The sequence below is a fragment of the Haliaeetus albicilla genome, chromosome 7, assembly GCF_947461875.1.
Source record: "Haliaeetus albicilla chromosome 7, bHalAlb1.1, whole genome shotgun sequence".
NCBI lineage: Eukaryota > Metazoa > Chordata > Aves > Accipitriformes > Accipitridae > Haliaeetus > Haliaeetus albicilla.
The window spans coordinates 18,353,127-18,379,846 of NC_091489.1; the positions used below are offsets into that span (position 1 = coordinate 18,353,127).

The window sequence follows — 26,720 nt, forward strand, 5'->3', positions numbered from 1 at the left end:
AGGAGGACTCATGGTAGGAATCTACACAAGTCATGACACAACTGCAGAGGACTTGCAGAAAGGCAGAGGGTCACTGTCATACTCGTCTCTCCAACTTACGCAAGAAGAGAGATTCACCCACCTGGTAAATTGTCGACTCTCCTCATGTACTTCCATTTCTGTGCTTTTAAATTCATTCAGTTCTTTCCGTATTGCTGCCTAATAAACAACAATGATATATGCATCCGTAAGAAATATGAATCTCAAGGAAAGTAAAGAGTCTGAAAGGAACCTGGCCCTACTCTTGCAGGTTCCCTTACAGCTCCCATTGTCTGGTCTCCCATACTTTAATCCACAGCTCTCACACATTTCTGACCATCAACATGAATGACTTTTTTCAATTACAGCTGTTTGGAGCAGTAATACACTACAAAGAAACTCAAAGCATCAAACACCAACAATAAAGAAAGAAACACCAAATCTACTGCAACAGGTGAACCAACCCCCCCACTGAAATATGGCACTCGCTACAGACAAAACTGGGCAAGGGATTGGGTTACCTTGACAGTCACCTGCAGACTATGCAGCCAGGAGGGGATTATATCTCCAGGCAGAGCCCCTGAGGAGCTGGTGAGTCACGCTGCCTGCACAGGCACTGTACACACAGCGGGGGCCTTGTATCTCCCCACTGGAGACAGGACTTCAGGGATACAAGATGAATAGCATTTTTCAAAGTGGAATTAGTCACTTGGTTTGATTAGGTTTACGTAAAATTACATGAAATATTTGGACATTTCAGGCTTGCATTTTCGGTTGGCAGATACTGAAGATCAGCAGAAATTCAGTGCACTTTGTAAATGCCTTGTTGCTTATGTTAAAAGAGTGATAAGCGATTTGCTTCATCAAGTAACAAATACAATTTCTGAAATAGACCAATATATACTACAAGGATTTTTGTTTCTATGCCATATGCTTTCCTACCTTCACTGTGAAATGAAATGACAGTTTATTCTTACTCACTCTTTTATTTCACCATTTTAAATTAAAGCAGTATCATTTCATTAATCGCTAAAGAAATCTCACCTGATGTGCATGCCTTTCAATGCAGAACAGACAAGCAGGATGATAAAATTATAGCATCACCAGACTGCTGTCTCATAAATGAGAAACTTCATCTTAAGCAGGGGATGGTTTAGCCACAACAGCATGCTTACACGAGGCTGCTGTAATAGCTAGGAGAGAGACAGCTCTTTCTGAGCACCGAATCAGCAGCAAAGACACCAGAGCTCTAGCTCCGTAATATAGTCACAGTACAATTTTCTACTCCCACTGGAATTAGAAAAATAACTTCCCTGGGAAAAAAGGGCAAGGGAGTTTCCAGGCAAGCCGGGGTCTGCCTTTCTGCTGAGGCCAACAAACATGGGGGTCACAGAACAAGCCTTGGGCACCTGTTCATTATAAAATGAATTGAGATTAAAAACTGCTACCCTCAAGTAGGTAGGAAAATCCCACTGTTTCTTCTAGTGCAGTTTACCCAGCTGGACCTAAGTGAAAGTGGAGGTGCTGGGTGCTCTAACTTCCCACAGACTATGTGAGGACTAGAGAGTGCTCAGCACCTCCCAGAACCAACACTGACAAACGCTTCTGGGTACATTTTTCATGTCACCACCTTGACTTGATATGAGATTCTCCTTTGATTGTCAGATGAGCTGGCATTAATATTAAAATACTAGCTGAAATAAAATCAGTTCTTCACAGTCCTTAGCTAAAAGACAGTGGGTTCTTGCACCTATCACTTTTCATGCCAAGCACATCGCATATGATTTCCATAAAAGTTGGTTCAGACCCAGTGCTAAAAGGGCCAACACTTTTTTATACATAAATCCTTAGAGCTTTCCTCCTATGAAGTGGTATAGGAGGGAAATGGAAGAGTGTTTTATGGTAATCTTTGAGTGACCTGTTTTTTAAAAGAGAATCACGGAGTCATTTGTCTCATCCTGTGTAGTTAGGCAGAAGAACTATTAGCTGCAGCATGTTGGGGGCAAACTTCCCAAGAAGGTGTGCTGCACACATATGGTCAGCTCCTGCACCGACAGTTGTGGCCAAGAACACTTAGGAGGATGGAGCAGCTTCTACCTTTTTTCACTTGAATAAGTTGCAAAAGTAACTCTCGGTGGCAGTGACACAGGCTTCTGCCTGCAGAAACCTTGCCTGAATTCCACAGGCCGTGGCCATCTTTGCTAACAGTGTGTACCTGGCTTAGGAAGGCTTTAAAAATGCAAGAAATTCTGGCCTGAACTGCTGTAATGGAGGTGGCAACTACACTCCTAATAAACACCTGAGTGGGTTTTCTTAGCTGCGAGCAGTAGATGCACAGTAGTACCATGACAATCTCGCTGCCTCCAGCAGATGTCATTCGTGATGCTGGCATCAAGAGAATGTAAACCAGAGGAAAGCTCCCCAAGAGTGACAGATGCAAGTATTTTCTTATAATCTACATTTGTCCCTTGCCTTGTCTGCGGGAGTTAACCTGGCCCAAGGCTTGTCAGCACGACGGTCGTAATCTGGAGAATCTGTGACCTCCACGTACTCGTTAAATCGAAGGATTCTTCTTGCTTGAAGTTCAGCCACTGTAGGCCTCAGGCTGAGCTGTAAGCGGGAGGCAGAAAATAGTATGTTTAATAAGATGAAATAAAATAAAATAAAAACTGAGGGTATGATGTAATCTCAAGAGAACTTTAATGGTATTTCTAAATAGGGTCACTTTCAGGTGTCTAAAAAAAGGCACCATCCTGGGAGCATTGCACAGGAATGGAGAAGCAGCACAACCTAATTTCTTCAATTATAAAAATAGTCTTTATCAGGCAGGTCACAGAGAATCATGACAGTTATCCCTGGAATATTAATTGTGACTTTGCAACTGTCACACCATTTGCCCCACTAGACAGTAGGTCCATTTGCATTAACAATAACACAGTCTGCTGTGTTCAACTATAATACTGAAAATAAGCAAGATTTGGAGGTGCCTGCCTAACTAAAAAAATTGGTTTTGAACATCTGGGGGTCATTATGATGCCAAACGGTTTCAGTCACCTCAAACAATATTCACTTTAATTAACTAAGGATGATCACATTAAGGAAACTATTTTTGCAGAGAAGGGCAGACCAGGGATACGTATGAAAACTCCCCCCATCCTCTCCTAGAGTGAGCTCCCGAAGTCAGGGCAGCAGATCCATAACTGCTTTCTTTCCAGGGACAATGAGTGCAATCCCACCTGCAGCGGCCAAGACCACTGACGTGGTTAGAAGAACGGTGAAGGGATTTCTTAGGGCCCACGCTGCTTTGCTGCCCTCTTCACTGCTCCAGGGAAGAGTGGATCTACAGGTGTGGCTGCCCTCGAACATACGTGACAGCAGTGCTCATGCTCAGAGAGGAAACACGCGTCATTTCTCTCCCCTGCTGACATGGACAAATACTAAGCATGGCCAGACTCTGTATGCTTTTCCAGGTATGGGAAACTGGACAGGATGGAGCTTCCCCCAAGATGGGCTTGGCTTGTACTGCTTTTTAAACAGATTTCTAATCTGGGTGCATGACTGATGGACATTTGCAGTAATATATATACACTGATTTTTAGAATCTTATAAAAAATAATCCTATGTACACAAATACACAATACAAAAAACACATCGTCACCTTTCTACTGAGTCTACGTTTTATTTCTCTTTTGGCTTCCTGTTCCTCTTCTTCATTCTTCTCTGTTTTCAGAAGAGATAAAAAGGAGTGAATATTTAAGTATTATAACTGCACATACTGTGTATTTCTCTTGGTTGAAAGCTTCAGGACTTCAAGTCCTGGCTCATGTTTCCTCATATTTCTGCATGTGTTGTCTGTTTTTTGGATTTTGTGTGCTCTCATTTCTTTTCCCTATCCTCATTTCCCTTGATTCTGTAGACATCTCAAGTCACCACTGTGGGTCAGGAACACAGCAAAGAGGAGGCGTCTGTAATTTTCTTTCTGTGTAACAGCAAACAAGAATTACCCTGAAAGAGCTGCCTAATATTTCAATTACTTGTCCTAACATTAAAATCACTGTTGCTTTTACTTCCAACATGCCACCTATTGACTTTAGAGTAAGAGTCTAATTATTCCTAAGGGTCAAGAAAAAAGTTTTCTCTGAGTATCTGAATCAGCCAAGTGTCCTCTGCTGCTACAGGATGCAATCAATCAATAAGAATTCATTTCACTGTCATTTGTTAGTGCAAATTAGGTTTGTTACTTTAAATTTTTTTTCTAGTTTTATAATGATTCAGCATTCAAGCCCTCTTGGTTAAGGGCCACTAGCTAGACCAAATGAACAAGTATAGCAGAAAAAGACATGCATTTTTTGAATGTATTTGGGCATGAGACAGAAATGTGCTTTTAACAAATTTCTGTGCTAAACAAACTGGATTTCTTGAGTGCCAGTGAAAAGCACACTTACAAAGGCATGTTCATACAGACTCAGCATTTTTTTTAACTGATGTACATTTTGAAGGATATTGTTTGCCTTTTCAGTCCACCTCTGACGGCTATACGCAAAGCTAGCTTTATGGTGGCTCAAATATCCCACCTAGAGATATCTGTAAAATCCTGATCCTGTTTTATTTGTGGTTGGTGGTTATGGACTCCACACTGCAGTTCAAGGCTAACTATAAATTTAAAGGAATTAATTTGTCTGTTGTGGATGCAGCCAACCTGTATAGATGAAAAGGCAGTTTTAAATCCTGGTATAGTCTGATTTGCCCTGTCTGCTATGGCCAGCCTGCTGTGGTAGCACAGGCAACCTGGTTGCAGAGGACCTTCTGTATCATGACTGATACACTGGAGGCAACATTACAACAGGACACCACGTGGTACTTGCAGATCTCCTTTGCTAACTCAAAGGCTGCATGTAAAAAGAATACAAAGGAAAGGGGAAGAGGAACAAATGATAAAAAAGAAAAAGAAGAAAGTTACAGTAGGAAAAAGGCAATGCCAGCCCAAGACCTGCTCTGTGGGAAGAGTCCAACATCAACCCCAGGTTTCCATCAGCAAGATGCAATCACACAGGCTTGCTGCCAGGATTAGGTTGGAACTTGTGCTGATGGTGATTTTACTGAGATACTGAAATGTGGATGTAATTTATGGTTTATTAATAGCTTTTCTCTTAAACGGTGAAGAGATGGATGGCCTGTTTCCATAGAGGAACTGTAAACTGACTAAAACTGAAGAATGGAGAGTTAAAGATTAATCTACATTTTAAATTTTTTTATTAATATATCAATAAACAAGTTGGGTGTATTTAAAGACTTACGACTTTAAATGAGAACTCTTTTTATAACATCTTCACCTAACAAAATCAAAAGCTCTCTAGCTGTTTTAGGACAGACAATGATCCATAGGCTTTTGTTTAAACATACTATCTTTGCAATCAATAGACATAGTAACTGAGGTACTTAAACACAAACTATTAATTTGGGGTTCCATTCACCTGGGAATCATTTGACATAAAAAAATTTCTCCCTTCAATGAACTAAGTTGCTTAAGTCCTACCTCAGAAATTCTCCAGTAGCAGACACAGCAGAAGAAAATGTAGCTGGATATACACATCGCTGTACTGCTTTTTCCTTAATTTACTTTGTAAAATACATTCTGCATTATTCATATCTTGACATTTCTTTGCTATCTAAACCACAGCATCTCCTATGAAGCGGCAAGAAGACGCCTGATGTAAGAAATAGGAACTCACATTGCTTAATGCATACCTTAAGAAACAACTACCAACAGCATGGGCACCTGAAATAGTTCTTCTATATTCTGGGGGAGGATAAAGTAACTCCAAAAAGTTGATCTGGACATTTAGGAAGGTTGAAGGTTAGCTGCCTATCCCATGCTGCGAAGCTACCTCCCTGTGGGTAGCAGTTTGACTGCACAAAGGGATGGCTGGACATGGGAAACCACCTACAAATGGGAGAGGAGCAAGTCCATCATCTTAGCTGCTGGGCAGAGGGTCCAGGCAGGTCCTGGAGCAGGCTGTTGAGGAGAGCTAGCAGCCCACCTTTTGGAAGACAATTCTAACACCAGATACCAGGCACCAGCAGCTTCCTTCACTCCTGGTCAAAGCAGGAGGAGATCGAACCCATGGGGAACACGCAGGCTTCTGCATGAGAGGTCAGGGGGCAGCATGTGTTTTGTACCTTCGAGTTGTTTTACTTCTAGGAATAAAACACAAGAGCTAAAGGAAAGGGACTGAAACCTGGTGGCTGCTGCTAAGATATTGAATCCGCTGTTTGGCAAATGGCCCTCTGTCTACGGCACTGACTCATACCTAAAGCACCTACTTCCCATCTCCAGCCTGCTGGGCAGTGTTGCTTTAAGCCCGGTGCTACAGAAACACTGCCCCGATACAAATTCCTACCAACAGTAAAACCTACAGCGTTATTTTTGGTCTTTTAAGGTAAAAGTTTTGAGAGTTGCCATAGTGAGTTAAGAAGATGTGTGGTGCTAAAAATAATGGGTCTGGTGCTCCTGCTTCCTTCAGGTGTTGTGGAAAATTCCAGCCGGAGGGCCAAGTTTTGACTGCAGGTACGAACGGACTCACTTGCCCAAACAGGAACGCATTAATGCACGGGAACATACTTCTGACTGCTTTCCACCTTAAAAGCAGATCTAATCTGTGTGATGTGGAGAAAGAAAACATAAACACAGAGTTCCCAGCTGCAAGTCCCCTCCTCAGATGTCCCGCTGCTGCCTTACTGGCAAAGGCCCAGCCCAGCGAGCACCCTTTGCTTGCAGGAGTCTCCAGTTAGATCCCAGCAAAACTATGGCTTCCCTCCTTTCCTGCCTGCAGCTCCTAGCAGGTCAAACTGGGAGCTGACTCCTAACTGAAACAATTTTGTTTAGCATCACTTATCATGGCCTTCGAGTTAAACAATCCACCGGTCAAAGCCAAACAAGCAGATTCCCTGGCATCTATACATTATTGCTCCTGCAGGTTTTGCCATGTTAAATCTGGTCACCTTCTGTTCTGTGGGACATTTGTTTCATAGCAGAAGGGGAAAAGAGATGAGAGAAATTGTTCTGCCTGAGGACTGCTCCGTTCTTGACCAGAAAGTACTCTCGGAGTGTGAAACCGAACTTTCCATTGTGTCCCTGTGGGATTAGCTATGTTTAGACTTCTCTGCGGGCTTGCTAGGGAAAGAGAAAGAAAAGACAAACAAAGCGCTTGCCTCTTGCAGTGCTCTGGAATGCACAAAGTGGTTTCTCTTTCCTGGTTTTACAAGCAAAGATAACCATTAATATTTCTTAACTAGCATCAAGAGCTATAAACCCTGTTTTCTACAAAGCCAGTACTGGCAGGCATGTAGGTGCACAGTACAAGAAGTTCACTGTCCCTTACAAATACAGGAAAAAATACAGTTATCTTAATCCGAAATTCCTGGAAGAATAAAAAGTTTCTTTGCCAAAATGCAATACTATAAATACTACTGGCTCAAAGCCAGCACACAAGAAACCTGCCTTTATTAAAACCACGGGGCTTTATCTATTCCTTCAAGTGGACTCTTCAGTTATCCTAACTTTGTTTTAGTGTGAGAAGACTCAGGAGTCTGGATAGTTTTATCCAAATTGTTTTTATAGAAATCTGCCTGCAATGTCTTGCGATAGTACTTGGTCACAGGATTTTCAGTAACTGGTTTATCTGGAAGTATTATCAAAACAAATCTTCTTGCAAGACAGACTTCCTCACTAACTGGAAATACAAAAAAAGGAAAAAAAATGGACTTTTTCTGAACCTCTTAAAAGATCTGGGCTGAACTTAATCCTGAAATAAACATTTAGACCTTTACCACTTAATGTAACCTCAAAGTCTGACAAATATAACTCAATACAATACTTTCCCTTAGCTGTAGTTTACATACACGCAATAATATAACCCCTTCTCCCCATCCACTGCTTAAAAATAGGAGGAAGTAAGCTTTATGAAAGAAATCCCAACTTATTCACAAAAGCTGCCTGCAACAACAAAGGCATTTAAGAGATGTAAACATTTTCAAATGATCCACAGGAAGGGAATGTAATAATTTTGATAAATAATATGAGTGCTTTAGAGCTGAGAGAGAACTTGCACCCTGCAAGGGCTCTGAGGCAGACTGTCACCACAAACCCTGGCTTGCTTTGGTTCACTTTGCTTTTTACAGATCACTGTCAACTCAAAATATTTTGTATCTTGGTGATGAGCAAAAAGCAGTGTTGGATTCTCCACATGCTCGTCGATGACGCTGTGACTTTTTGTGATTTATAAAGCTGCTTCCCAGCCTTTATTTCTTGCTCTCCCTTGCCTCTTTAAGACAGCCCCCCGGCAGCAGCAGGGGAGGACGGCAGGAGGCATTGAGTGCACAGCCTGGTACGCTGCCAAAAGCTTAAAGTAAACAAGCTGAAACAGAAGAAATCTATTAACTGCTTTCCAGTCTTGAGCTACTTACTGCAAAATCAGTGAACGGAATAAACAATAGCAAAAGGGATATTAAATACATCGCAGGTTGGCTGCTAGATTAGTTACCTTGAGACGAGCGAGACAGAGGGCAGTGAGGAAGGCCAGCTGGTGCTCCCAGCTCAGTCGCCATGCCCTGGCCCACCAAAGATGTTTTGGAATTACCTTTCTCACATAGTCCAGCATGAGCAGTGTATCGCATAAAAAAGGTTCACACTTCAAAATTTATTTATCTATGCAATCTATAGGTTCAGAAACTATGTCTTAGAAGGTCTATTTGCATTATGTATTGGACAGGAGTCCCCTGACCCCTCTCCTGTGCACCATAATGCAGAAACTGTAGCTTCCCTTTTCAGTAAGACATGGCACTATTTGGCTTTTGAGAGCTTAGACAACAGCAGTGGGATTTCATTAGCATGGGTGGTTGCCTGAAAGCCGATAATTGCTATGTCTCCTTGATTTGCTGGCCTGAGCAGGTGACAGAATGATCAGGCCACGGATTTTGTTAGGTAAACAGCCCATTTGCTTTTCTTTCATTAGCATGCTGTGCACCAGGGCTGCACAGATGAACTCCAACTTTTCTGAATGATTGTTGGAAATTAACGGTAGTATACCTACTCCTTCGGTTACACCAAGTTTAGAAAGTTCTTACACCTTAAGAATAGATGATGTTTTGGATTTGTTTCTATGTGTGAAAAGCTTCCATGTGCATTTTGGTTTTTTACTTCTTCTACTTAAGCATCAAGCACTAGCTACCCTTGCAGAATCAACACAGGGCTAGAGGAGCTGGGCATGACAACTGTTACAGTATGTGTTTAGGTAATGTCCATATTACGGAAAGATTCATAAAGGAAGACAAAAAATGCCTGTTCTGAAGTGTTTGCCAGCCTAAGAACAAAACCAACATGAGTAAATGGGAGAATAGGTGTAGAGGGTAAACATCCAATGTACTTCATTCCTCTGCCCTGACTATTTGAATTATAGACTTAAATTTTTCAAGAGGGATACCGAGGAAGGATTTAATCAATGGAAAGATATTCAGCGAGAATGTCTCATGCAAGTTTCAGTACAGAAGATGTCAGAAGTGGATATGAAGGCCAGCATGCTGAAGTAATTGGCATATACCTATTCACTTGCCCTTGAACCTTTCCTCTTTCTACTCCACCTTCCAGTCTCTGCCCTTATATCCCACCCCTGCCTCCTACTGATATTCCCTCCTCCTCCTCCTTCTCCTCCTGGAAATTAGGCAGGAGTTTAACCAGCCTAGAACTACTTCTAAGGGGTATCTAAGTCATTCCTGGTCTTTCGGACCAGCTTCAAGAAGTGGGATTAAGAAGACAAGCAAATTCAGCATCTTGAATATATGCCATTTTCACAGCTACTGTTACAGGTTACCATATAGATCTGGTGTCGACAGGTTATTTTCTAGAACAGAATTTCTCTCCAGTTATCTCTCCAGGCTCTAATACTACAGCAACAATGATAGGCTTCCATATGAATCCAACATATGCTCACTTTCTAAGTAAATACTAGCTGAAACCTGAATAAAATACTTACGCTTTAGGATATTTCTCTGCTCTAGTTCTTCAGTTGTAGGCCTCTGGCTAAGTCTCCTGTGAGAACAAAGTAAGTGACTGATTTACATTATGATTTGTAATACAGCTTAAAAGGTGTTTCTCATATGGGCATGCTACTCTTTTCCAGCAGAGGTATTCGACAACACAGGCAATTTCCAGACACAGTTATAATAATTGTGCATGTAACCGCAGTATCGAGTGGCCATTTGTTTTAAAAGATGTACTATTGCCACTCAAACACATAAATAACTGATACTTGCATAGTACTACAAAAATTGTACCAGCAAATTTAAACACCCCCTCTTATGAAAGAGTTCATAAACCTTTTTGTCCCCAAGCACTGTAATTATGATAAGCTCGCTCTGCAATTGTAAGATTATTCTCAGATATTTTGAATGCAAATCCTATTAATTATTTAAAAAAAACAAACCAACCAACATAAGCTGTGCATTCCTCACTGATTTGTATGTACAACACAATTGGGAGTTTTAACTGAAAGTTAATTTTATTTAGTTACCTATATATAACAACTGCCATTAAAAAAGACCAGCCCTGAGATACTGATTTTCTGGTTTGTGTAGTGGAGAACATGGTTGGTATTGTCTCTATGTTTACTAAACAGGTTCACTTGTCCACTTGAAAAAAGGAGCAAGAAAAATTTCAGCTGTAAAATTAATTTTGCGGATTTGTTAAAGATAGATGCCTCTCTGCCCAGCACACTCACTGCAGTTTATCTTCGGCCTCATGAAACCCATCTCATTCAAACCATGCTTGGACTTTCAGATTTGGCGGGGAGGACCGGCAGGTTTACCCCATGTAACCAGCCCCGGCTGTAGGAATTCCCAGGCTGGGACCTGACCCAACCCTGACCGAGCTGTGGGAACAGGTCTCCCATCAGTCTTCGATGCTGACCACCACACCAGGAATTTTTAAGGAACTGGCGTCAAACTTGGTTGTGCTTTCAGGCGTGACTACGGCCCTGACACGCACGGACATTGCCTCCTGCTACCAAAGCAGGGCTGCGCGGGAGCGCGCCAGCTTCCAGGCAGAAGCAGCAATGTCCCTCGCACAAGGAGCTCGGGGCAGGAACCGGAGCGACTTCTGCAGTTCAGGCCTCCAAGGGAGCACCGACAAGCAGGATGCGATCACCGGAGCTGGGATTCGGTCAGGAGAGCGGTGATAACAACCACACTACTTTATCAGCAGAAGAAAAATGACCCTTGAGCTCTACACAATAGATGTATCGCTCTGATGGTTAAGGGATGAAATAAACGACTTAGCCAGCCAGCCGGTTTGCAGAGCAACTCAGCTCATCTTCTAAGTGCTGATGCAGGTCTGCTGTACTCTGTGCTGGACTACCCAGTATCTGGAAATCTCCAACAAACACAGGATATCCTCCAAATCTGCCTGGACAACATTTCTGAGCACAAGAGAAACAAGGACAGGTCTGGGAAAATCCAGACATGTTGTAGTCTATTCTCAGAGACCACGAAAGCCAAAATCACCATTTATGAGGGTTTTTTTTTAAAAAGCTTGTAAAAATGCGAGTGAAAGTTAGTGATTTTTTATGCAACATTCTCAAGTCCAGGAAGAGAAAGTAACACATATTGCACAGCAGTTAAACAGCATGAGAAAGACATGCCTCAGAGGTGGGCAGAGTAAAACACTAAACACTGACCTACAAAGTCAGCCTCCTTCCATTTCTTTTGCTGGAACCAGCACATGAACAATGAAGGAGTTAGAGGGCAGGAGGAGGATGGGGAGGGCCAGAAGGGACAAACATGCACAGGCATGCTCTGTGTGTCAGGAACTACTAGTCCATCTGAGATGGGTATATACAAGTGCAAGTTCCTGCTAACCAATCTGAGAAAAAGCTTGAACCATGGCACCAATTACTATGGAGTCACTCTTATCCTGTTCTTTTTTCTTTTCTTTTTTAAAAACCAAACAACCCAAAAACCCAGAAGCTCTCAGATTTGTTACTTGCAGAACAAAAATGCATTACTGACATTTTAAAGTTTTGTGAGAAATAAAAATACTGTTTTCCAGACAGCTGTACCATAAATATCCTGCACCACATATTGGGCTGCATTTAAAACGTGAACCCAGTGTTCTTGATTCTCTTCCTCCACCTCTGCCCAGTGAAATCACATTTACTGTGCAAAGTAATATAGATACCTCACTAGCTTCGTTCCAATCTGGTGTCTGATTTCCTGCCTCTCCTCTTCAGATGTACGCTGCAAGATGTTTTTGTCTTCTAATTCTTTCTTAGATGGTCTGTTGCCAAGTTTGATAGCAAGAGTATCCCTACGACGAATTTTACTTGCCAAAGAGCCTGAGGAAAGGAGGAGGAGGGTAGATTTAGTTCATTCATGCTTAGGTTACAGACACAAACTCTGAGTAAGAACCTTAATACCTCCCCAAAGCAGCCTTGTTCCCACATGCAGGAGAGGAATTTTAATAAACATCAAAAGAAAAATAGTTTTAGCTCAGTTCAAAACATTAAAAAGCTGAAAGGCTTGGATGAAAAAGCTACCAGCCAAATTGACAGAGGAGTTTTACAAACATCACTTGTCATCTGTGAAGTGATAGGATAAAAATGACAAATCTACGCTTGAGTGTCTTTGAAGTCTGGTACATTACAGGTTGGTTTATTTATCTAGTTAGTACATCTAGCAACGTGCTGCTCTTTTTCTTCAGCCTTAAATGGCTTAGTCTCGTGCTGTCATCATTTCCCTCATTCTTTCAAATTTTTTTCAATCAAATACCACTTAGTTCTTGTACGGTGCTTCTCATCTTTAACTGATTTGTAAATTACAACAAAAAATACAGTTTAGAAAGTGCTCTGAGTGCTTGTAAAGCAACCTAGGCAGGAATCCCCAGGCACCAAAGCAATCTCTTCATCCATAAAGCAGATAACAGTAGGGACAAGGGCCATGCAATTTTGTCAGCCTTAGCTTCAGCCAGCTGTGGAAGGAAGGGTATTTTTCACAGCCTTTATTCCTTCCCTTGTCTCTTGACCTTCTGACTGAGGGGGCTACATATGTCCTAGGTTGCCAGATTTTCACCACTTAAGGCAGTCTGGTAAAACCACAGGCTCCCAGCTCACTTCTCATAAGACATCGTGCTGCTGTCTGAATACATGAATTTTTGGTTGCTACCGCTTTGGATCATATTCAAACCAAACGCACAACTGCAGAAGACTTCAGCCTCTTGAGCTATCTGGTGCTTTACCTTCTGCTGCACTAATAGCCAAGAGAAAAAACCCCCAAATGTTCATTTTCTCTCACCCCCCTTTGGCACACAGCACTTTTGTGTTCAGGCCTTCTTCACTAAGGCCAGTGAAGCACCTCCTCCTGAACGGCTGCGGGCAAGGCTCTCAAGCCATGGTTTGACGGTCATTTTGTTCTGACATAAGGCCACCCTGCAGGTGGTAGAGGTAGGGTTGCCCTCCTCAACAACAGCCACCACTGCAAAAATAAACATGAGCGCTGGCCTAAGGGAAGAATGAACAGCTGGGAGCAAGCATTAGGCAGAAGGTGAGCAGGACAACCCCCTTCAGCAGCAGCAAGCACTTCTGCCAAATGATATAGCCATGACTCCAGATGAAATTTCAAAGCTGTAAAATTAGATGTAATCCACTGTGACCTGCTCTGTCTGCTAAGGTGCTCCAACGATCACAATTGTCTGGGAGAAGCGGGACAGTCATTTCTCAGTAGTGGTGAAATACTAAATCATCTAAAACCATCCTATGCAGCCATACCTCTCATTACTTCGCATTAGCACGCCTTGTGCATGCTCACATAACACAATGTGCAAAAGGTAGCCTGCAACTTCTCAGCGGGATGCTTACTTTCAGCACTTGCATTATCATCATCATCGTCGTCGTCATCATCATCCGTGTACAGTATTGGCCCATCGGAGTCCGAGTCGCTGCTGTGGCTCTCTCTGCCACTTTCACTCTCAGGAGGGGCAGCAGCGTCAGAAGCCTCCTCCACCAGTTCAGAGCGTGCCTGGTCAGGTGCCTCCACTTCTTGGTCTTCTTTGGTAGCCAAGCTGTTAATTCAATAAGCAGACGTGGTGTCACATTAATGCAAGCAGCACAGAACACAAATGGGAGACAGACTGTATAAGCAAGTATGAAAATAAAAGTCCTGTTATTCAAAGTAACTTCTCCTTTCTAAAAAACTTAAATATATAAAGTATGCAGATGTGTACATGTATCTGTGTGTAGGTATGTTAGGAGAAAAGATGCAAACAATCTGGAACAATCTGCAAAGCCTGTACAAGGAAAAACCCTAATTCTTTTTTGTTTCCTGTGGGACGGGACCAACACTACAAAAGCGAGTCAGAGAGCGGATGGGAGTGCAAAGCTTCCTCTTCTGGAAGCCTAACTCTACTGTAAACACAGTTTTTACTGCTGTTGAGTCCAAAATGTTCATGCCCATCACCGATTAACATGGAAATCAGCAGCAGAGTGCCCTCTGCCTTGGGAAAATCTTTACGTAAAGGAAGGGTAGAGCAAAGGGAAAAGCAGCACATGAGCATAATGCTGGCACAGATGTACCAGCAAGGATTTAAAGGAAAGTCCCTAGGCCACTGGCGTCTAGACTAAACCCTCTTGGGTTGTTATGAAAGATGCTCATTCTTGTGGCAGGGAAAAGACAGATTAATAAGCCAGTTTCTTTTTTGCTGCCAACTGTTTTCCTTAAAAAATGTAATTATGACCCTTCTCTTGACTAGATTTTATAGCATCTGAGACTTAGACAAACTATTAGGCAGCTATTAGACAGTCCAAACACCTACTAACCGAAGCCTGAAACTGTCATTTTCAAGTGTGCAAGTAAATTCAGCTATTGAATTGAGAGCTTTAGCAGTGAGATATTTAATGATATCCACAAAATAGTAAAAACCCCCTTGTAATTCAGCATCATTTCTTGTTTGCCTTTATGAGAGAGAAATAAAAGTGTTACCAGCTACTAGCTGAACTGCTGACCGCAGCAGTCACATTAAGCCACGCAACGACATAGGAGGCAGGTTATGAGCAATGACCTTCTGGGGAAATATGAGGTACTGCAGGTGAATGGCTCAAAGGCATTGGCAAGGAACAAACTGTGCTGGGATGCAACGCAAACTATTACCAGTCAGCAGAAGAAACAGAAGAGATCCCCACGTGCCTACGGTGCCCCTTATGCGAAGAAATGTGGCTTCCTCGGTATGGGTCTTACCACCCACCCACGACAGCCATACCGTCTTACCTTTTTGTGTCTTCTCTGCTAGCATCTGGACCACTGCCTAGGGCCGTACTGCTCAGGCTCTCGTCCATGCTATGCTCAGTCTGAAGAAGAGGTTTAGTATCTGATCCGGGGCCAGCCGGCCCTGCCACGCAGTCGTCTGACACATCTTGGGCATCGGAGGAGACAGCGGGCTGACCAGCTGCAGCAGGAAAGGGAGGTGGAAGTGGAGGTGGCGGGGGGGCAGCGGTGGGAGGAGGGGGGACAATGAGCTTGTTCGGCTGGTCTGCGTCCTCCGTTTCAGAAATCACTATGGAAGGCTGCTCAGGCTCGGGTTTTTCTGCCTTTGCTTCCAACCTGTTGGCTGTGGCACCTGAGGGGGAAGCAGCAGCCCCATCTGGCGCTGTTCGTGGGGCTGACTGTTTCCCGGGTTTTTTCTTGCCCCTGGGAGTCCCTGATGTGCCTGATTTGCTGGAGGTCTCCTTAGAGCCTTTGGGATGAGATGATGTGGACGAAGGAGATGGTGAAGAAGAGGACTTGGAGACTGGTGGTTTTTTTGCATGAGAGGAACTAGCTAAAATAAGAAGAAAAAAAAAAGGCATTTTACAGTCTTGCAAATATATTATTTTTGCACCCTTCTTTCTGCTGATATTTAGAAAATGAAAAAAATTACACTTGATACATCTACAATCCTTCATCTGTATGTTTGAGATGAGTAAATGTTGCAGCTCAAACTTCACCTTTGAGGTGGGAAAAACTGAAATGATGAATACTTGCCCAAGAACAGTGGAGGGGATCAACCTTACAAACAGGTGAGAGTTTGACTCTAGCATTCTGCATTGGCCCATTACAACTTGCCTGGACATCATCTAAAAAGTCAGCTCCTTATTCCAAACGTGTTTACCGTGATTTTCCTTATGCTTTTCAATGAACACCTCAGTACCATTATGGATATCAGTCAATTACCTTTCACAATGTTATAATGGCAAGCAGCAGAGGGACAGCAAAACAAGATGTACTCGCAAGTCCAGTTGGACATGTTTGTAAAACAGAGGCAGAAACCACCAATTCCACTCTACACAAATGATCTCCAGAAGGGAGGAGGCATTGAAGGCCTCCTGTATGTACTGAAGGTGTTCGTCTTACCAGTGACCAACTCAGGTAGCCTTGAAAATGTAGTGAAACAACGTTTTGACTCTAGCTGTACAAGCTGGCCAGTGATGCTGCTGTTTAATCCTGTGATACTTACCATATTGAAGCATGTATGTATAATGCCCAAGTTTGCAAGAGATTTCAGCTAGCCTGCATGCCCATGTGCATTCCAGCCACATTTCTGATTGCTGTGTTGATGCACACATCACCTGGACTGGGAGTTTCAAACCTGTGACTTTCATTTAAAAAGCAATAAAAAATGACAACCATCTTATGATTCAGTCCTTTTCATCAAAATGCATCCAACTCAAATACTTCTGCTACAGTAAAAATGCATTAACCTCCAGAGAACAAATGAAAGCATTATAAAGCTACACAGCAGCCCTGTAGCTAAGCTTACCGAGTAAAACAGAAAGCTGTAACAGAAATCTGCTGAAAGGCCTACTTTACTTATAAGCATTTAAATAAAAACAAAACCCCAGCAGATTGGGATAGAACCAAAATACAGATACCGGCCATAATAAGCTCACGATATAAAAATAGCTTTCACAGTGAGACTGTTCTCAGTCTCAAAGAAGATGGAAAATAATTCAAAAGACATATTATACTGTCCTCTTCTGTAGCTGAGTGTTACGGCTGATAAACGTTTAAAATCCTGTGAGGCTTTCAGTACATCTGAAAAAACCCACAGAAACTTCAGGCAAATCACTGTCCCTTTTTCTGCTGCAAGGTGACCGTAACGGGCACTGTACCGAATCTACTGATACCGCACTCATCATCCACATAAAGTACAAATCACTGACTTAACAGCAAATCAAAAAGAAGCAAAGAAATGGTATAGGCAGCAGTTTGCAATTGCAGTGGAAATAGATGGTGGCTCTAATCTGCATATTGTTTCACAGTAACCCTTCTGAGTAAGCTGGTAGTAAGAAAGGGCTCTGGTTCTAATCCAGCAAAGCACTTCAACACAGGCTGGAGGTCAACAGAAGCAGCTACACGCTTGCAGTTAAGAACTCCAACATAATACAAATATACAACCACACTATAATTGTTGCTGGGAAAATGTCTAAAGAAGTTTCCATTGAAAAAACCCTTACATTATCCTCAGAACCTTTCTGGACCTGCAATCAGATAGAGAAACTTGAAAGACTTCTCCCAGGGAAAAAACCCCTACAGTTTCACGTGGGTCAAAAGTACTATTGCTATTGTTGGTTTTGACTGGGCTGGCTGACAATTTTCTGTCATGCTTCTTTTTCAGTAGAAGATTTGAATTTTGATTAAATAAAAAATTTCATGGCTGTTATTTGCCTTCTGGCACGTGTCCATGCCCATGTTTAAGTCCCCTTATCCCAATTCCACTCTTTCAGTTTGGAAACCTGCTGTGGTGCCCGCAGGAGAGCTGTGGCTCAGTTACTTATATTCCTCTTCCCCTTCATGGGACTGGATCACTGCCTGAATCATGTGTTCACTTTCTGACAAACCTCTTGTACTAATACTGCTCCTGATTAGCTCTATTTATTAAGTATTGCCCCACTTCAAATGAACACAATGTACTTTTACTGTTGGAAGAAATTACCAGTAGAATAGGTACTATTTTATATAAGGGATACATGGATATATTTCACACCCGTGTGGTCTCCAGCATTGCATGACATTTCAGCAAGGCTACTAAAAGACAAATCTGGAATCTGAATGTATTTTAATTTAAGAACTCAGATACCTGAGAGCTTATTACCAACCACTGGCATAAAGATTTCTTTATGTGATGGGTTGTTTTGTTTCTGAAAGGTCTGCTGTTATAAAGTTCCTTCACCTAGGAAGAACTGAGTTTTCCAGCTGCATGTGAAATACAACAGCAAATTCTGGGTTTTCAGAATGTTTATTCTTGTGGTCATCTGATGTAGTAAGGACAGTTAATACCAAGTTAATGGATATTTTACGGCAAAGTTATTATTGTAACTCTAGCAGTCTTGCAATGTTTTCAAACAGTCCTCTTCTGTGTGCTTCAAATACAAAACGTGCCAATATGTGCAAGCTATGAAGAGGTATACTTGGGAGAGAAAACTGGAGGGACTGAAGGGCTTTCCAAGAGTGACAGAGGATTGAAAACACAAGGCTTGTATAAGTTTGCCAATGCATATATACAGTCTGTTCATCACAATACTGCTTGTGTTCAAATTATATTTGGATGCTTTAATTTTGGTCATCATCTAAAGAACAATCATTCAAACTCGAGATCAGTACCTTAAGAATGGCTGCCTATAATCTTTAATCTAGCATCACTGCTGATTTAGAAGTGTAGTGACAAACACATCTGCTCTGTGCCTGATGATTGACATTTTCCACTTCCAGTGTGTATTTAGCATCACAGCAAGCCATCAAACAGCTCATGGAAGCCTGGCCATTTCTAATGAGGTTGGTTTTTTTTTTTTTTTCAGCTAAAACAACTGCTACTCAACAGTTTTTAAAGATGTCTTCATGGTTTTATCCTTTACCTCTCTGAGATCTTGTAATCTTGTCAAATGAATTGGAATAGTAGACGTTTCCAACAGAAAGTTACAGCAATACCAAAGTAGTTTTACTTTGGGGCAACTCATCTATTTGGTTTCAGAAGTCACCTTTTTCCCTGCTGATTCTTCAGCAGTTCTCTGGGTCATTTTGTTGCCAGCATTCACACTTGAACTGGGAATTCAATATCGTCTCTGATGTGCTTGGTGTTTCATTGAACACCGAAACGATTTGTCCATTGTCTGGGGTGTTTGCAGACAGCAGCACCCGAGCTCAGCGGGAAGCTAGCTAAAAACATCCATGGCATGCTCTTTAGTAACGCTGCTATGTACCAAGGCAAAAGTTATTTTAAGACCAAGCCAAGCACCCCCATGCACATGCACCCACCATAACTGGCACTGCCTGTGCAGTACTCACCAGCTTCTCGATTTGCACTGTGACTTGTTGGCTTGGGCGGTGGGAGAGGAGGCTGCTTAGCAGGAGCCTTTCCCTTTTTTTTAGCATGAGGTGCTTCGTTACTCTTATGGCTGGTGGTGGTGGAAGCAGCAATAGCATTTTTTGGTGGTAGTGGAGCTTTTTTAGATTTAGGCTTAGGCTTGGGTAGTGGTGGAGCATGGGGTGCCGGTATTTCTGGGCAGTGATCAGTAGTGCTCTCTATGGATAAGAAAGTGAACAGAAGCCAACTGACACAGACATATGCCACGTACATTCAACAGCAAGCTTGACAACAATGACTACTTTTTGCTGCTTGAGCTCTTGGGAATCAGGAGAGAAGCCTTCATCTCCTGCCTCTTACTGAAGTATTATCTCAGAAAAAAATTACTGTCCATCTCAATTCAAGTCCTTCTCATGGAAGATTTTTGCCTGGCACTTCTGTCAGTCTCATCTATTCTAGACCTCCAAGGATCATCCTTAACGTTCAGTATCCCCAACTAGACTGCTGGCTGCAAACTAAACAAGGGAAAAGCCATTTACCCCAACAAATTCCCTCATCTTCTTTCCAGCCCTCTGAGATCAACAGGCTATAAAACTCAGATTCATGCGAATCTGAATGTGAACAGGGCCATTCTCTCAGCCCTGGGTTCAGGCATGGATATGCAGCTGAAATTTTGCCCTGAAGCAACCCATTCTCCTAAGCTGCAGACTGCTTGCTTATAGCAACTTTATTTTGGGTATCTTCCCCAGGGTATTCCTACTCTTCAGAAAGAGATGAAGCTAAATCAAATAGGATATCATTTGCCATGGGAATGCTCTCCTCTCCTGCAAGCTCTTTGGGTACTGTTACAAGACTGCCCTTCCAAGATTCAGCAGTTCCTTAGTCAATGGGAATTTGGACTCTATCTACATTGCATTGAGCAATAGGAATGCCTCTGTAGAGTGAAAGAGGTAGCACTGAGGACCCAATGTCCACAATATACGTTTCAGGAGACTTGACTTTGGACTAGCTTCAGGCTAGTTCTGTAGATTGCATGCCCAGTAGTGGTGGGAGCACAAGATCCTGAATGCATCTTTTGGCTTAGTTTCATCCAAAAGAAACCTGGCTTGTGTGCTCTGCAAACCAAAGAAGAGTAAGTGGGGATGACCAGGAAATTCACTTCAAAAGTGCACGCCTAATGCCAACTGTAATGTTAGTGTAGGTGAGCCATGTACGGTCAACATAAATTTTGCAACATAATTGCTATGGTTGTAAGACTACCTGTTCCCAGATGGGAATCTTTATCTATTCAATTACACCAACTCTGCCCAGCTGGTCTCACGATAGCCTTCCGAAACCTTCCAGAAAAAGGATATTATAAAAGCAAGAGCATACCATCAGAATCGTATGGGTTTTATTTGCATGTTACTAAAAACTACAGTGGTTGGGGAAGAAAGGAGCCAAGCAAATACTGCAAGGACTTCTAACAGTCTCTTTTATCACTTGAGAGGAAACCAACTAATTTCTTGCAGTATGTTCCTATTAAAGCCTCACTCTTAGGCACGTTAAATGGCTGTTCCCGGCTCTCTTCCTTCCCATGTAAAAGATTCCCAAGAGATAAGCAGCACCTTTTCATTTTAAGATTAGTAGATGAAAAACAAATCATGTGTTGGACAACAATGACATTCATCTCAGAAACAAAGCCTTTTCAACCTCTAGCTTAAGGCTTGTTAACATGAACCTAAAGCATCACCTGCAGTTATTAAAAGCAACATACAGACATATATCTCTTCATGAACTGAAGGAATTAACATTAACTGTCCAGTGTCTTCCTCCTTTATTTCCAGTCCATTATAGACTAGTATGTTTTTGCTAATGCTTTGCAAGAACCATTGCATAGCAACCTTGTACAGCTTTCAGATTCTTTCGAGCACAGATTCTTCTACTGTCTCTTTGTTTTCCAGGGAAAACTTTGGACCAGAGAAAGACTTCAGAAGAAGAAAGAAACATACATGTTTGTTACATTTTGCTCTCCTCTTTTATAGCAAAGAGCATCTCCTTGTGAAATTATACCTACCTTCATTCAAAGCTGAAAAACTGATTTAATTCTGAAAAAGCAGGGCATTTTAAAATTTTAATTCCATTAATAACAAACATGGCAAGAGAAGATTTTGTATTTTGAAGATCTTGAAGGACTTAAACACCTACATACCATTACTGTGTTTTGTTTCCCATTATATTAGTAGAGAAAATATTAAAAAGAGAATGATAACCTAGTAAAAAGAAATACATCATTCACCATATTCTAAAGTAATACAGAGCGATTATTTAGAATCTCAATCTACATTAAACTATAACTGTGTTAGAATTTATCTTCTGATTCATAAAAACAGTACAAAATACAAGGCTAAAGCTTTACTTAGTTGCAAATAATCACATCTTAGTGACAACTGACTAATAATTTTCAAATTTCTTTAGAGAAATAACTGAAAACTATAAATGAAAACCAAAATTGGAACAGTTCATTCATATCAAAGTTCTTGCTTGCAGAATTCAGTTGTGATTAAAACTGGCAATTTATATAACTTTGATTATAGCTGAAATACCTTGTCATCACTGGGATATCATCTTTATCTAGGACAGCTCTTTCCATACTGTTATGCACATCACATCAAAAACTGGCAGACTCTTTCTGCACAGCAGCATCCTATCTGCTCAGTTGCTTACAGTTCTCATCAAGTCTTGACTTCCCCTTGATTACATACATGCCCTTTTCTTGGCCTTGACCAATGAATCTTCTTTTTGCTCATAGCCATGAGAAAAGCTGTAGTGAAGATGATTGCCTTGGACCATATCGACCCTCTTGGCATCTTAATTAGCTTTGTCATTTTTATCTTTGTTAATCTTTTTTATCTCATCAGATATAAACTTGACTGCCCTCAGTGTCAGTCTGATCTTGCCCAAACTATTGTTTCTCATGTACTCTTGAGATACAGATTTCCAGTTCCTACCTGACCAGTCCATGACACCAGCTTTTGCCAGCGACAAGCCAAGTTTTGAAGCAGATGCTTTTCACTGCTTTTCCTCTGCTGCCCCTCAGGCTTTCTGAACATTCATCGACTGTCCTCCCTCAAATTCCCTCTGCTGCGATGCCAAAGCTGACAATTTTTAGGCTGCCGGCATTGTGCTTGTTATCCTGGTCTGGTCCCCTCTTGTTTTTCAGTGCCTAACCACAGTGTCCTCCCTTTTACTGCAAGTCCATTGGAACTTTTTTGTGGTTTTCTGCATTTATGTAAGACATTACAATAAATTGCTGGTATATACATAAGTACTGTAGTAATACAAATAAGTAATAACAGCAACAGTGGCTTGATCTTGAACAGTGACAGGGATGGTTTGATGTCTGTAAATGGCTTGAGATGCAATTATGTTGTAAATGTACCTCCCTCACATGATTCGGTGTGAATATGGACCCTTGGTCTTCATGCCTGCTCTTTCTTTTGCACCTTTTGCCAAAACAAGGAGGCATCTGAATCAGTTCAGACCCATCTATTTGTTCAAGCCAATCCCCCAGGTCCCTCAGTACCAGCTGCAATATATTTTTATTGCTGTTGTTTTTCTTAATGTAGACATCTGTTCATCACAAACTGACCTTTTAACAAAAGGTCTCCAAAAGATCATCAGATAGGAATATCTTTTATTCACTGCTGCCTTGATCAAGACATCTGCTGTAAAAGCAATCCATCTATAAATTACTCTTTAAATAGGAAAGCAAAGCAAATGTTAATGTCTCATTAAGCATTTGGATCAATAATATGTTTATGTTTAGAATAAATTTTCCAAAGGCCAGATTTTCAAGAAAGCTCACTTTGAGACCAGCTTTTCTTGTTCCCAGAAACTGTGATTGGGGCCAGACCCTTAAGAAAGCTTAAGAAACCTTCTTATGTAAACACCTAAATGATGGTCAGGGTTACAAAGTACTCAGTATACAACAGCTCTTACAGAGACTCATCAAGGCTCAAAGACTTTCAAAGAGATGCCAGTGTGCCATATGCACTGGAAAATCAGATGACTTATTTTGGAAGCTAAATGAGGGACCTTTTGCAAACTCTGGACCAAATGGACCTATGAAATTCCTAGGCATAGTTTCAGAAGCCATACATGACTGGGTTGTATAATACAATAATTTTTTCTTTACTTTTTGTTATACAGTACTGGTATTTTTGTTTCTACAGCTACAGCAGTGACATGAAGATAGCTCACGGAAAACCAGCAGCGCTGCAGCACAAGCACATAATCTACATCAACTGCAAAGCACCCTTCTCCTGGAAGATGAGCACAACTCAGTGGAGTAACACTATTTAAAATGGAAGTTGGAAATAACATATGTTTTGTTGTCTTTTGCAGGATGACACCCTGCAAAATGAAACTCAGTAAGAGTTTTGGGAATCGTGAGTTTCCTTTCCAGCCTATGCAGAGAGCTGTGTCTTGATTAAACAAAACCCAGGAAGCTGTCATTCAGAAACATGGAAGACAGGGCAAGACAAGGTGTCTTTTGTCTCTTTTTTGGACTCATTGACTGTGCTGATGCAGGTGGTCAACTCATACAAATCCCTTCATAAACTTCAGATTTAACCAGCTCCATTTTTTGTTACTGCTATTGCTACTAAAATTCTGTTCAAGAAAAGACCCATTCTAACAGTTAGAAAGCTTCCTTTAATTTCCAGTTTAAATGTATTTCAAGCCACTGTTTATTCCTTTCTACTTGTGCTCTCTCCTGGCTACATACCAACTTGTTACATTCATCAAAAGCACTCAGGCTCTCTCAGGCTCCGTTTTGCTAGGCTGAACAAGAACAGCTGTCTCACGATGCTTTTCACAGCTCTCTGCAGTTTCGAATTCATCCTTCTTGAAGATGGATGAGCAGATCTGTACATCTGCAGACAACAGCACCATGTGCAAAAGGTCTTGTAACAGAGACAGTGTAGAAAACAGGAGAGGGGAGAAAGGGACAGGTGTAACATCTGACCTAAAGCAACTACATTCATATATTTTGCGTTGGTTCCAAGATAAGAAAGGAAAAAACCCCACTGCCTGTCATTTTACATTGCTAACTATCCAACTTCAGCATAAAAGGTAAGCTGTTAAACCAAGAGAGAATACCTAAAACATCTTCACTGTCAGCTGCATGCTTTTACCATTTCTTGGTCTATGGGAGACTTGGAAATTGAAAGGCATGTAGGCTTCTACGTTCCCTTGCACTTTCTGTATAGATATGATCAAATAATTCAATGGTTAGTTCATTAAAATCACATCTACAATCATATTTCTGGAGTCACATTAGGATCTCTTTCCTATGAAAGAAAAAAAATATAGCAGCTTTACAAATCACAAGCTTTCCTCTACCACTCAACTTTTATGGGTGAAAGCCCATGCCTCTCACGTCAGCCCACTGGCATCAGCCAGCCTGGCTGACTTAGTGGCCAGGCTCTGCCCAAATACACCTTTACCTAGAGTAGCTTTCCTTTCAAGAAGATTTGGATTCAGCCTCATTTACACTGTTCAGGTGATGAATCGAAGATATACTATTCTTAGAAGAATTAGTTTTAGCCAGCAAATAACTCAGATGGAGTGAGAGATTATTTGGGAGTCAGGCAAAAGAAAAACCCTTTTATGTATGGTGCTCATATCAATGATCTACAGAGCTCAGGAGTATAGGGAGCCAGGTAGGCACACAAGAGAGAAGAAAGTCTGCTTGTCTCTCACAGTGAATGGTTTGCAGGATTAGTCTTCTGAGAGAAAGCAGGCTCTTGCCTGAGACCCTGGAAGATGAGAGTTACTATCATAAATTCAACAGGTTTTGTTCCACTTTGGGGAAATAAAGCAAAGACTTCTGAGACAAGGAACATAGAAAATTTGACTTTGAAGAACATTCCTTGATAGACAAACTAAAGCATTAGTCAGCAACGGTGCATGCTCGTAAGACCAGAGCTTGTGCCTCCAACCTTCTTTTTTTTTTTTGGTTACCAATGAGAAAAAGAAAAGATTAAATTTAATGGCAGATTTAAGGGAGAGCAGATGAAGTATAGAGGAAAGAACCTCTGAACCCAACATACTAAGACCTGGAACCTTTGCCAGCTCTGATATTAGAGTTATCCCGTGGAGAAAAAACATTATGTGCATGTATCCCATGAATTCATTTGGAAACAGGACTATGAACTGTTTCCTTCACTGAAGGACATCAGAAAACCTGAGATGATCAGTCTACTATAAATGGCATAGGAACACCAGCTTATTATCCTGCCATAAAGTAGAAATTTCCTTTTAAACACCCTGCTTGAATGACTGACATCTCATCATTACTACAAACAGTAACAGTTACACTATTAAATTGCCAAAGGGAATTATTTCACCAAATATGAAAGGCACCTGTGAGCTGACAGGCAGCAGATGGGTACACGGTTTATGGAAATGCCTGGCAGCACAGGGAACAGCTTTCAGGGGTCAACTTCTTCACTCGCTTCTGCCTAACTCATTTTTACACTGCATGGCTGAGCCTATTGTTTGCCCTGTTGATACTGTATTTCTGTGGCTTATGCTGAAACAACTTTTCTCCTTTAACTTCTTTTAACTCGTAACATATTCCACATTCTACCACGCATTGCTGCCAACTCTCACCATATTACCACAATGTGCCTGTATCCCTTGTCTTTTTTAAGCTTCCAGCTCCAACAGTCATCATATTTATATGAGAAAGCCATTTTCAAGACCCACTTCAACAAAAGAGCAAGTAAAGACCACCACCATTTTATAAAAGCATTTTGAAATAACCTCGTAACTTTCAGGGGCTGAGATGCATTTTTTTGAATATTTTGATTCAGCCAGAGTTGGAACTGCAGCACACCATGCTACTAAACAGCAGGAATTAATCCTGTCTTCAGGTCTTATAAACATGGAAAGTGTATATAACTTCCTTCAAGATCTACACATAAGAGCTCATGACTCTAAAAAGCCTAACATTAGCCTCACTAAAGATGAACTCCTTGCATCCATTGCTCCCGACTGTCCGGCTAGTATTCACGCCACCTATCTCAGTTCTCATGATGGAGGGTTGTGATCTGAAGTACCAGCATGTTTTATGGTCTGAGCAGAAGACAGTGACCTAGGCATTCCTGCTTCAGCTCTGATTTTCATGCTCTGTGAGTGTTAGCAAACCTGCACTCTGCGGTTGCTAATTCCTTGCTCTGCCAGTGGGTGTGGGTGTAATGCATACCTACTGCATCTGCCATAAAAAAAATCACCTAGGATTAACCTGTCAGGTGAGATGCACTTGTGAGATGCA

At 41.6% G+C, this 26,720-nt stretch overlaps 1 protein-coding gene across 3 annotated transcripts in view; it reads right to left on the bottom strand.

Annotated features, from left to right (window-relative positions):
• PHACTR2 (phosphatase and actin regulator 2) overlaps positions 1–26,720 on the bottom strand; it is a 143,078-nt gene that overhangs the window by 9,264 nt on the left and 107,094 nt on the right. For 2 of the 3 annotated variants that reach the window (XM_069787141.1, XM_069787142.1), the window contains exons 5-12: positions 19,381–19,617; positions 15,328–15,877; positions 13,923–14,125; positions 12,248–12,404; positions 10,050–10,105; positions 3,677–3,738; positions 2,491–2,628; positions 122–198 (exon numbers count right to left, since the gene is read on the bottom strand). In XM_069787141.1, the coding sequence (XP_069643242.1) occupies positions 122–198; positions 2,491–2,628; positions 3,677–3,738; positions 10,050–10,105; positions 12,248–12,404; positions 13,923–14,125; positions 15,328–15,877; positions 19,381–19,617 (1,480 nt within the window). The remainder of the gene's footprint in view (positions 1–121; positions 199–2,490; positions 2,629–3,676; positions 3,739–10,049; positions 10,106–12,247; positions 12,405–13,922; positions 14,126–15,327; positions 15,878–19,380; positions 19,618–26,720) is intronic. The other variant, XM_069787143.1, reaches the window with a different exon arrangement.